Source organism: Arachis stenosperma, chromosome 4 (genome assembly GCF_014773155.1).
Source record: "Arachis stenosperma cultivar V10309 chromosome 4, arast.V10309.gnm1.PFL2, whole genome shotgun sequence".
Lineage (NCBI taxonomy): Eukaryota > Viridiplantae > Streptophyta > Magnoliopsida > Fabales > Fabaceae > Arachis > Arachis stenosperma.
The window spans coordinates 147,193,299-147,205,443 of NC_080380.1; the positions used below are offsets into that span (position 1 = coordinate 147,193,299).

The following is a 12,145-nucleotide window of genomic DNA, read 5'->3' on the forward strand; positions in this document are numbered from 1 at the left end:
ATAATGTAATAAGAATAGATACACTCATACACATACATGTCTAGTAGTGAGGCTATAACGTATTAATGATCTTGAATATTACGGGGTAAGATAACATTTTATTTAGGTCTAAAAGATGTGACATTCTATGATTAATATTATTGTGTTCATTATTTTAATGATTTAAATAGGAAAATTCTCAAATACTGACTATATTTATTTATATAGCTGGGACCAATGCGCATACAAGCTTTCTTAAGTCATAGGAAATTAGGAACTTAACTAGATTATGCACCAATCATAATAATTCTAAGTACTAAAGGAATTTTATACAAATAACTAATTATTTGTTTATATATTTTAAAATAGTAAAATAATTAACATAAACAATTATAAATAGATATGATATAAAAAATCGAAGTAAACCAATCTAATTAAATTTGATTTTATTTAGTTTGGTGGACTTTGAAAAAAAATGAAACAAAAACCAATTCAATTAAATTTTTTACGATTGAATTAGATGAATTTTTTTTTACCAGAACCGAATTAAATTCCATTGCAAACATCCTTAATTTGTAATATATAATATTTTTTTATCAAATTAATTCCATGTCTTAAATGAGAAAATAATTTTGTTTTTGAAAGCATCTGAAATTTGCTGGAATAATCATTTATTGTTCAGGGGATTAATATTAAGTAATAACATCCAAAGTTTTTAAAATTTAAACCACACCACATAATAGTTTTGTACAACACAGCATAAAAGCTCAGTTACTTTTAGTTAGTGGATGTGATCACTTTGATATATAAACTACAACGAACTTGGTTTAGATTGAATAAGGGGTCAAAACCACAAAACTAATGGTTGCAATTTGCCGTAAACTTTGTACAAATATACAAAAGTTCTCATGTTGGATTTTAAGTACACATCAGCATCCCCAATTGCTGACTTGTTTCAAGCTTATAGCACACTTGTCATAGTCAATGATGATGTGGAATGTTTCAACCCACCAATAAAAAGCTAAATAAAAAAATATTGTGTATTTACATATTATTTTACTATTGAATAATTAGTAAAATTTATATAAAATAAGTTTTAAATTTTAGTATAAAGTATACTTTTTGTCTTTGAAGTTTGGCAAAATTTTCAAAAATACCCTTAAGTTTTATTTTGTTTCAATTTTGTCCTAAAAAAAATTTCAAAAATACCCTTAAGTTTTATTTTGTATCAATTTTGTCCTAAAAGTTTTCGATTTGCACCAAATATACCTTTAATAACGGCTAAATATTCAAAAAAAGTAAGACCAATCTAACAATATATAATGTATGAAAACTATGTTTGATTTGCTTGTGTTGAGGGTTGTTCTTATGAAATTGTTGTTGAATTAGTCTTAAATTTTTTGAAAAACTAGCCGTCGGGGTATATTTGATGCAAATCGAAAACTTTTGAGACAAAATTGAAACAAAATAAAATTTAGGATTATTTTTAAAATTTTTACCAAATTTCAAAAACAAAAAATATACTTTACCCTAAATTTTATTTAATAATAAACAAATGTATTAATTGAAACATAAAATAGAAAACAGTGCAAAAAATTTATTTATAAAGATAATAAAAATAGTGGCTAATAATATAATAATATGACAAATATATACTTGTCAAAAAAATAAATTAATTAATTAATAAAAATAGTTATAATATTTTTTTATTAAAATTTTATTATTAAAACATTTTTAAATAGTTAAATGAGTATAAATAACGGATTTTCTTAATATTAGACTAGTGGAAATTGGAAGATGAAGTATAAGATTTCCACGTAGGGCATGGATTATGGAATATAGATTAGGATGCATGTCCACCACAAAGGGTTGGTGGTCCTGGGATTGGACGGTGACCCTTATCTATTAAGACTATTCTCTTCACATGGCATGTGGGACACTAGGGTTTTCTTGTTCTTTTTTGTTGTTTTAATCAATTGCTGCTCCTCCAACAAAAATGGATGTGCCTTTGACCCTTTTTCTTCTCCCAAATATTTTTTTTTTCACTTTGTTGCGGGGAGTGGGGGGTACTAATTCAATTTTGCTTTGGATTCAATTATGATATGGTGTCTATTCTCATTTGATTTTGTTTCACTTACTTTTATTTTACATTTTTTTCTTAGATCCTTTAATTTGTTTTATTATTTTAAAAAATATTATATATACATAAAAAATCAGTAATAATATATTTATAAATAAATATATACATTATTTAATTTATTTTTAATATATATTTTATATAAATAATTAATTTTTATGTACATGTATTGTAATTTATTATTTTATATATACATTATTGCTAATCTTAGCTTCTTAATTTGTTAGCAAATTGATTAAAGATATCACTCCTAATAAAGGCATATTTATAGCAAGTTGATTAGGCTGAATGATATATAGACCCAAAAAAATGTGATAAAAATATGATGACTTACTAGATTGATCACTAGCTTGCATATTTAATTTTTAATTTTTAAAAAAGTATTTTGAATATTATTTTTGACACCATATTTGGAGTACTGATTGATTTATAAGAAGGAATAAAAAAGAGTATATATTCAATAAACTTTAAGAGAAAAAGAGAGGATTATTATATTCAGACCAAATAAATAGTCTTCACCATGTTGACCTTGATCTTGAATCATCATTACATCTTTTGATCTTTATCTTCAAATATTCAGTGTCTTTTAGTAAGTAAATATAATTCTATTTAGTGTTTTTTTTCCTCCCAAATAATCGCAAAAAATCAAGAGCTTTCTAATCATTACAAAAATAATCTACTTTAATATGTAAATTTCAATTAATTTGATACAGAAAATAATTCATAAAAGTATATTTTGTTCCAAACCTGTGGAATAATAACAATATCAACGAAGTCATTATTAGAAACAGTTAGGTACCAAAAGCACTGAATTCGTAGGTCAATTTTACTGGAATATAGAATATTTCTGGAGCATCATCTTGATTCCTAAGCAACTGTCACAAATCAGTTACCTAATTAATATGATCCCCCTCTTAGTATATATAACTTAGAGTGGAAACTTAACTTTAATCGACTTTACGTGAAGTTAATAGGCGAAAGTCGTTAAATAAAAATTTAGTCAAATCAGTTTTATTTTTTTTTGGTTTCCCATCCCTTGGTCCGACAGGCCAAATACTAATCTGTCGTGGTACTGAGCTCCATTTAAAGGTTTGTCGCTGGCCAATGAGTTGCTACATGCACAAGGCGGGATTCGAACCCCGACCTTGCTTAAGCAGACTAGTGAGCTAACCACTAGACCAACCCAACTTAATTAATCAGTCAAATCATTTAACGATTCTCAATTATCAACTTCACGTGAAGTTGACTGCACCTGAATTTTCACTATAACTTAGATATAAAAATATATAATTTTAAATTATGTGTGTTTAACCTCATGTTAGTTATGTTGATCTTCTCTACAATAATGCTCACATATAACTTTTCCTTGTTTATATATAGTCTTATATATCATCAAATTACTTTTCACTTTCAAGAAGACTAATATATAATCAAGCACATGCATTATATCATAATAAAAGGAAAACTAATTAAACGACTATTTCAACGAAACAATATAATGCATGATTATATCTAGTTATTAATATCCAGAATATATAAGTATAAAGTCTCTTCACTCAAAACCAAATTATATTGGTCAAATAATTAATTCATTCATCTGTCTAAATTAAATAAATGTTAAATAAATGTTAAAGATTCAAATTTTATATTGTATCTATAATAATTTATTAGTTAATAACAAAATTTTATATAAAATTTAAATTTGTAACAGATTAATTTTTAATCTATTAGACTCTAAAATACTGTGAATAATAATAATAATAAAAAAGAATGGTCTCTTCAACGAGAGCATGCATGCTTGTGATGTTGATAAGTTCTTAGTGAATAATGAACCACTTTGGAGTCTTTACTCTTTAATTAGAGCTCCTAATTAAACTTATAAGAAAAAGTTAGAAGTAGTGCAAGTAACATTCAATAGATAGATATAGCATGGCATGAAGATAAGCATGACAAATTTTCAAGGGCTTGGAGACAATGAAGATATGCATGGTCACTACTTATAGACGTGACATGCATCATGAAATTAACATTAACAGTGACACATTTTGATGATTATGCATGATACATACATACAGACACACATACATACATAGCTAGCTAGCTGTTCAAATCAAGAGGACAAAATTGTGTGGCTCAAAAGTGTTGTCAAATGTTTAGAAACGTGGAAGGCATAAATTATAGAGCATGAACACTTGGACATGGTTTCTTTAGAGCAAGCTAGATTTGGTGTTATAGTACTTTGGTTTTTATATATATACCTTAATTGGTTATATATGTCTACTTTATTATAGCATGCTTTTTATAATTTGTTATTATTATATATAAATTAAATTAGCTAGCTAGAATGATGAGGGCCTCACAAATGAAGAAGAAGCATAGTCCACAAGGTTGTGAGAAGCTAGGTTCAAATTAAATTGCATAATGAGTTATATGAGGAGAAATAGATTTGATACCACTATTTGAGAGATTATGGCTAGTCACCATCTATCTATATGAATACCCCTAACCCCACAAATCGAAGGGGAGAAGAAAAAATGAAAAATCATAACGACAAATTAAACTAGTGCAAAAGTATTTTTTTTTAAATATATTTCTGAAAATAATCAAAGGATAAAATATTCTTTTAATTTGGTTTCTAACCTTGTGTCAAATACTAATTCTATCTATAACATTTTAAATGTTTTATTTTAATCCTAAAAAATTTTAAATAGGTTGAATATTATTTCAGTTAAATTTAATATGAATAATTAATATATTCAAAATTCAATACAACTTTCGATTTCAATACATAAATAAAATCAACTTATCAAATTATTGCTGGATAATGTAAAAGTTTTTTTGTTAATTATTCGAATTAAGTTTAACGGTAGAACTAACAATAAATTTATTTACAAATGTTTGAGACAATGATAATAATTAAATTAAAAATTTGGTCTCTTATTTATTTCTTTATGTAAGTACCCAACATAGTATACAAATTTTAGAAGAAAAAGGAAGTCTATTGTTTTGGATCCGGGTGTTACTACTTTTTTTTTTGTCGATGGATTGGATAACCCCCAATTTTAGGTTACACAACACACTCACTCACACACACTAAAGGTTCTATCACTACCCAGCTGTAGCTGAGATTCCAACCTGAGATGTGGCTTCTGTGAGGCCAACATATTGGCCATTGGTGCAATGCCTCGGCCACGGGGTGTTACAACTTAGAAAGGCATAAAACAAATAATGTTCAGTTTTTAGGATGCAAATCCGGTAAATGGTTTTTCTTTTGGTCATGGTTTGACCAAGGAAAAAAAAATCTCTAAATGGATTTAGATACTTTTTTCCCCTTCCAAAACTTGAAATTATTTTCGTTGAAAATAACATGGCCCGTTTCTGAACACTTGACCCGTTTAGAGGCCCACTAGTGCCAGGATATGATAACTTCTGGGCTGATCAAGAGATTTATCTCACGTCCAAAAAAAAAAGATATTTATCCATTCTTTGTAACCAAATGCTGAAATTCATCTCTGTCACTAAGGTTTAGATGATTGGGATTTCACGAAAAAAAAAAAAAAGAAATTGAGATTTTAATTTATAAATAAAACTAAGAAAAGAGAGCTATTTTAACGTTTTATTTTTTAACATTATAATTAAATATCAAAATTAATATATATTTTTGATAAATATCACAAATATCAAATTCTATATGTTTTTTTTATGAATAATTTGACCGTAGAAAATTACTTCTTAATTTTGACATTCATTTAATTTGTTTTTAATTTATTTCACTATTTTTCTTTTTTTTTGGACTCAATTTTGATATCACACTGCTCTCAGTTTGGATCATACTACTCATTTTTTATTTTCAAAATCTCAATTTATTCTTCAGTTTTAAGATCTTATTTCATTTTTTGTTAAAAATTTTTGTTGAGAATATTTTATGGTCAATAAGTGTCAAAATAAATAATATTTTTGACGGTTAATAAGTATCACAGAAAATATGTTCTCAAATTTTTCTAACAAGTTATTTTTGACAGCTAATATTTATTAAAATAAGATTTAAATTTTTTTCACAATTACTTATATGTTAAAAATACTATTTTTGACAAAACTTTTATTAACATATTTTTATAGTTAAAATAGTGTCAAAATTTATTTTTTTGACAAATTTTAATTTTTTTTACACATATAATCCTCAAAAATAATTTATATTGTTGTAGTGTAAAAGAGGAAATTAAATTTAAATATAAAATTATAAAATTATCCTATCTAATAAAAAGATTTTAAAATCGGTTGAAATTATTCAAAATCATAATATCAATAAATTTTAAAAGTTAAATCGAGATTCTAATTAAAAAATATGACCAAAAAAAATAAAAAAACAAATATTATAATTAATTAATTATGATAAAATAGGTATTTAAACACTCTTTATTATGAAAAAAAAAACGTATTTAAACACTCTTTACTAAACTGGGAGTGTTGTATTTTTTTTTCAAAATTTATTAACATTAAAAACGAGTTAAACAACACATCTTATACACAAATATACGAAGATGTCTAATTTGGCAAATAATTTTTTTTTATGCTCAGTATTTTGAACTTTATACTTAGTAGTTAGTAAGCTAATTTTCACTTTTGGAACAAGAATATTGATTTAATTCGAATGAAATTAATTAAATTTGAACAAGTTGATATCAATATTGGTACAAAGCAAAAGAATTTCTCACACTTTCTTACCTCAGACACCAAAGCAGGCTTCATTGATGTTTTTAATATTACAAAATTTTGCATTACAAAATCAACATTCATCAACAAATCAGATTCTGTACAATTTGCAAGTAACTTTGGTAGAACCCCCTATCATACAACATATACTACTCTTCCATGGATTTTGTAAACACATTCAATTATCATACCCTCTTCAATTAAATATGCTTTCTTTATAAAACTAAACTCCCTAAAAAAAAAGAAACACAAAATAACATTAATACCCTATTTAGTAACTGTTTCAGGACACAAAATACCAAACCATTGAGACAATTTTGAAACGCAAATGAATCGGCCGACGAGGCGATTCGTTCACCTTGGTCCTGATAGCTCCATGGCTTGGACTAACAACAAGGAATCATCAGTGAGATCAGAATACCTATCTGATAAAGATGATTCATGAGGTTTGGATTTTGAAGTGTTAGTAGTAGCAGTAGCAGCAGCACTAGTATCAGCTCTTTGTGAAGCTTCCCATCTCTCTGCTAATCCATCACCTTCAAGCATTCTTACAACTTCAGACATCTTTGGTCTATGCCCTGGAAGGTTTTGAGTACATAACAATGCCACTTGAACCATTTCCTCAAGCTCAATCCTGTCATAGTTCCCTTTAAGATCCTTGTCCACAAGCAACTCTAGCTTCTTCTCCTGATGAATTTTCTTTACCTGAATCAATGTGAACAAAAATGTAAGTATTCTTGGTTGAATATATCTTGTAGATATGATCGATGTGTAAACAGTTTTACTGTAGACAGATACATGATAGGACAGTTGTGAGTCCCTTAATTAGTATGAAAATGACTAAACATTCCTACATACCCAATCAAGCATGGCTCCTTTTTGGTTAGCAGCTTTTCCAAACTCTAGTGCCCTTTGTCCTGTGATCAATTCCAAGAGGAGAATCCCAAATCCAAACACATCAGTTTTCTCAGATGATTGTCCTGTAGATAGATACTCTGGGGCTATGTGTCCTACAGTGCCTCTAACTGCAGTTGTGACATGTGAATCTTGATGATCCAGAAGCTTTGCCAACCCAAAATCACCAACCACTGCTTCACAATAGTCATCAAGCAATATGTTTGCAGCCTTCACATCCCTATGTATTATCTTTGGATCACATTGCTCATGAAGATATAATAAGCCCCTTGCTGCTCCTAATGCAATGTTCTTCCTTGTTCCCCAATCCAACACCGGCTTACCTGTCAAAATCGCCAAAACCAGTATCAGAATGCTACTAAAACCTGTTAAGGATCCATAAAATTTAGACACTAGAGATAAATAGAGTGTATACATAACAAAAAGTTTTAGATTATTATATCCAAGTGTATAGACAAATTTAATGAGGCAAGCGAAATTTCTGCTATATACTTGCATTTGTCCCTAAATATAACAAGATGAAAACTCGCATGCAGTTGTTTCAATATGAAATAGATAGTTGAGAACTGTTAGATGACAATTTAGTCAAATATGTCAAATTCAAGGATGAAATTCTATGATTATTACCCTTTAGACGTGAAGCGACGCTGCCATTGGACATGTAAGGGTAAACTAAGAGCCTTTCTGTTGGTGTCATGCAGAATCCATAGAGTCTGAGGAGGTTCCGGTGGACGGCGAGGCTGATCATTTCGACTTCAGTCTGAAACTGAATCTCTCCTCCAATGGCATTGCCATCTTTCAGCCTCTTGACAGCTACAAGAGTGCTATCAGAGAGAACTCCTTTGTAGACATTTCCAAAACCACCCTTTCCAAGAATGTTCTTGCTGCTGAAGTTATTGGTAGCAACTTGGAGTTCTCTGAATTGGAACCTCTTCAAGTTTCCAAGGTATACTTCTTCGTGATGCCGGTCTGAAACATAAAAAACATTCAACATTTTAGCTGTATATGAATTGAAGGAACCATTATAGTACTCAATTAAAGAAGGAAAAAAACATGCTAACTATGATGCTAATTGGAAAGTACCTTTAACATCAAAGAATGCTTGTTGATTGTGCTTGTGCCTCCACCAAAGAACAAGGCCAAAACCGAGAACTATGAGGCAGAGACATCCAAGACTCAAGCCAAAAGCAATTGCCATTTTATGAGATTTTGGTTTGCTTGATGGTAAGGCATCTAAGGAAGAAGCAAATTATTGATGTCAGCATGAAAACAATGACACAATTTCACAATTAATTCGAAAAAAAAGATGAAACTCTTGAGAGATCTTATTCTTACCTTCAGTGCCATTTAAGTTCATGGACATTGGCATCAGTGTCATGCCATGGCAGTTTGGTTCTTTTCCAGTTGCACAAACAAGGGGATTTCCAACAATGCTGAAAAAACATTAACAGGAAAAATAAGAACATTCTCTTATGTTAGTACTGAATTTTCGATTTCTTGAAGCCTATTAGAAACAAATGCACCATATAATAAAGAAAAAGAGATTTATTACTTGAAGGATTTAGCTAAAATCCTTGGTATAGGGCCACTGATATTGTTGTAGGACAAGTCACTGAAATTGATAATCACAAAAACAAGATAACCATAATTAGAGTAAGAAACTTCAAAAACAGAATTATTAATAAACAAAAAGAAACAAAAGAAAGAGTTCAATGAATATTACAGAAAAGCAAGCTGTGTCATATTAGCCAATGATTCTGGCAATTCACCATGAAGACTGTTATTATTGAGCCTCCTGAAAGCAGTTTAAGCAAATTAAACTCTTGAGCATTTAGACATCAAAATCAAAGACTATAAGCTTCCAAAAATCTTAGCTCATATGATATAATATTAGCTTACATGTATTGCAAACTTCTCAAGTGACCAAGTGAGGGGGGAATTTCACCACTGAAGAAGTTGTTAGAGAGATCAAGAGTTTGAAGCTTAGGAAGTTTTCCCAACTCTGAAGGGATTGGTCCAGTTATGTTGTTATTCTGAAGCAACCTGAAAAAGAAAACAAAAAAGCAGTTAAAAAACCAGAACACTCATCTAATTTTGTAAGCTTCAATCAGCAAATGAATGATACTGTAGTGTTTTTCTGATTGTGATTAATTACTTACACAATCTGAAGGTTGGTTAAGTTTCCTATGGTTGGAGAAAGAGTACCAGATAAACTTTGACTTGGAGTACCCCTACAGAAGGCAAAATCAAACTTCATTTTCACCAAACATTTAAATCAATTTGAACCAAAGAAACTAGTACTTCAACTCTTGTTTTCGTTTTTCTACTTCAAATAGAAGATTATGAAGAAGAAACTTACAATCCAATCACCAAGTTCTCTGCAGAACAAGTAACCATAGTCCAGCTGCAAGGATCAACAGCATCAGCATCCCAATTATCCAAAACACCATGAGGATCCACCAGTGAGTTCTTTATCCCCATTAAAGCTTGAACTGCATTAAAGAGATATAGATGTATAGAGAAATAAGACACCACCCCATTTCATAATTCTGCATATTGAGCTCATACATGAGGAAAAGTTTGAAGTTTTACCTTCAAAGTTTACTCCTTTGGGAGAAAGCAAAGCAGTTGCAGTGCTAAAAAACAAGAAAAATGCAACAGAACATGGAAGAAGAAGAACTCCTCCTCCTCCTCTTCCTCTTCCTCTTGCTCTTCCACTTGGAGTCCCCATTGAAATTGGAGCTTCCAAGGATCAGTTCCAATAGAAAAGTACTTGAAGAATTAACAGTGACGTTAACTGATGATAAAGAAGTTGTTTTGAAACTTTCAACAGTTCACTTCTCTCAGATATGAGTGTGGTTGTTTCTTCTTTCTTCACACTGTGTGATGATGATGTTCAAAATAAGAAAAGAAACTAAATTTCAATGCTTTCCATGCCAGAATGAATCTCATTCACCAAAAATCTTGTGTCAGAACCAAAGAGAAAAAGGAAAAGTATAAAATGGAAACTTAATCTAGCATGCTTGTCACTGACTCATTGTACTCAACAAAATAATATATACAAATGTCCCTTTAACTAGTCTTATAAGAACAAACAAATTAGAGGTAAATATTTCACTGGCATATAAGTGTAGTACAGGGACAGAATGGGAAATTCACTTTTTTTCTTTATGTGTTTGTTAATCATGGACATGCTTAGAAAGCATAAAGTAAGGTTTTAATGAAATTATTATATATGTGCATTAGCACAGCAGTAGATAAAGTAGAAACAAAAAAAAGTACTTGGAAACATGATAGATATGATTTGATTTTGTTAAGGAGCATTATGCTGATACATCTATAGAATATTACCACAACATTATGCTTTCTTTTTTCCCTTTTCTGGCCAGAACAATTAATAATATAATCTTAGTAGTATTAACGAGTGTGCCTAATTGGCAAAGAAATGTGCAAATTTTGCTGAAATTAGCCACATTGCAAGTTGATCATTGGTTCATATATGATATATATGGTTTAATTATTTTGTTAGTTTTTATAATTTTATTAAATTTATAATTAAATTTTTATATTTATTTTTTTAATTAAATTTTTATATTATTTTTAATTTTATAATTAAATTCTTTTTAATATACAAAATATTAAAATTAATTAAATATTTTTTAATTAAATTTTTTATCGTATGTATTTTAAAAAAATATTTTATTAATTGTAATATTTTTATATAAAAATTAATCTAATTATAAAATTAAAAATAAAATAAAAATTTAATTAAAAATATAAAATTTAATTAAAAATTTGATAAAATTATAAAAATAATTAAATTTTTATTTATTTATATGTGAAATGGTGGTGTGAAGAGAAGGGGAATCAAGAAATGAATGAGTTGGGCCAAGTCAGTAAAGTTGTGAAGGGAATTTTATAATAATAAGTTTGTTGGAGAGAATGTTAGAATCTCGAGAAGGAGATTATCATTATTCATGGTTGTGTTGTTGTTTTGTTGTGGTTCGAGATGGATGATGGGATTTGGTCACCCACTATATGTGTATCTCAACCATGAAAATCTTTGTTGGATTTCTTCTATCTATGTCATTGTTTTTTATGGTTATGCATAAATAATGTCCAACAATTTTATATTATTATAACTTTAATAATTCATATTATATCATTAATAATTAAATATATGTTTATAAATTTTTTTATACTGTTAATATATCCTATTAGAATATATTTAGGATATTATATATTAATATATTATCTAAATATATCTCGTATGATTTTTTATGTTTACTTATTTTAATATTAAAGTGATTTTATCATTATAAATAGATTGTATTTTAGTCTATAAATATACTTTTTTATTATACATATATACAATAATAGCATCTAATATCAAATTTATTC

General features: G+C 28.4%; 1 protein-coding gene across 1 annotated transcript; it reads right to left on the reverse strand.

Annotated features, from left to right (window-relative positions):
• Positions 1-6,833: 6,833 nt before the first annotated feature.
• Positions 6,834-10,777, reverse strand: LOC130976342 (protein NSP-INTERACTING KINASE 1-like). The gene is made up of 11 exons (XM_057901190.1): positions 10,337-10,777; positions 10,104-10,236; positions 9,904-9,975; positions 9,644-9,787; positions 9,468-9,539; positions 9,297-9,356; positions 9,080-9,177; positions 8,828-8,977; positions 8,372-8,713; positions 7,688-8,067; positions 6,834-7,534 (listed from the first exon to the last, which is right to left on the reverse strand). Exons 1-11 carry the CDS (start codon positions 10,473-10,475, stop codon positions 7,184-7,186), a joined length of 1,941 nt encoding a protein of 646 aa, XP_057757173.1. The 5' UTR covers positions 10,476-10,777; the 3' UTR covers positions 6,834-7,183.
• Positions 10,778-12,145: the final 1,368 nt, after the last annotated feature.

Bases quoted from the DNA above. Each gene is read 5' to 3' on its own strand.
- LOC130976342 (XM_057901190.1), bottom strand. From the start codon at position 10,475: ATGGGGACTCCAAGTGGAAGAGCAAGAGGAAGAGGAAGAGGAGGAGGA. The intron at 9,788-9,903 runs GTAAGTAATTAA...TTTCTTTTTCAG, and splicing joins TTAACCAACCTTCAGATTGT to GTTGCTTCAGAATAACAACA. The intron at 9,357-9,467 runs GTAATATTCATT...TATCAATTTCAG, and splicing joins ATGACACAGCTTGCTTTTCT to TGACTTGTCCTACAACAATA.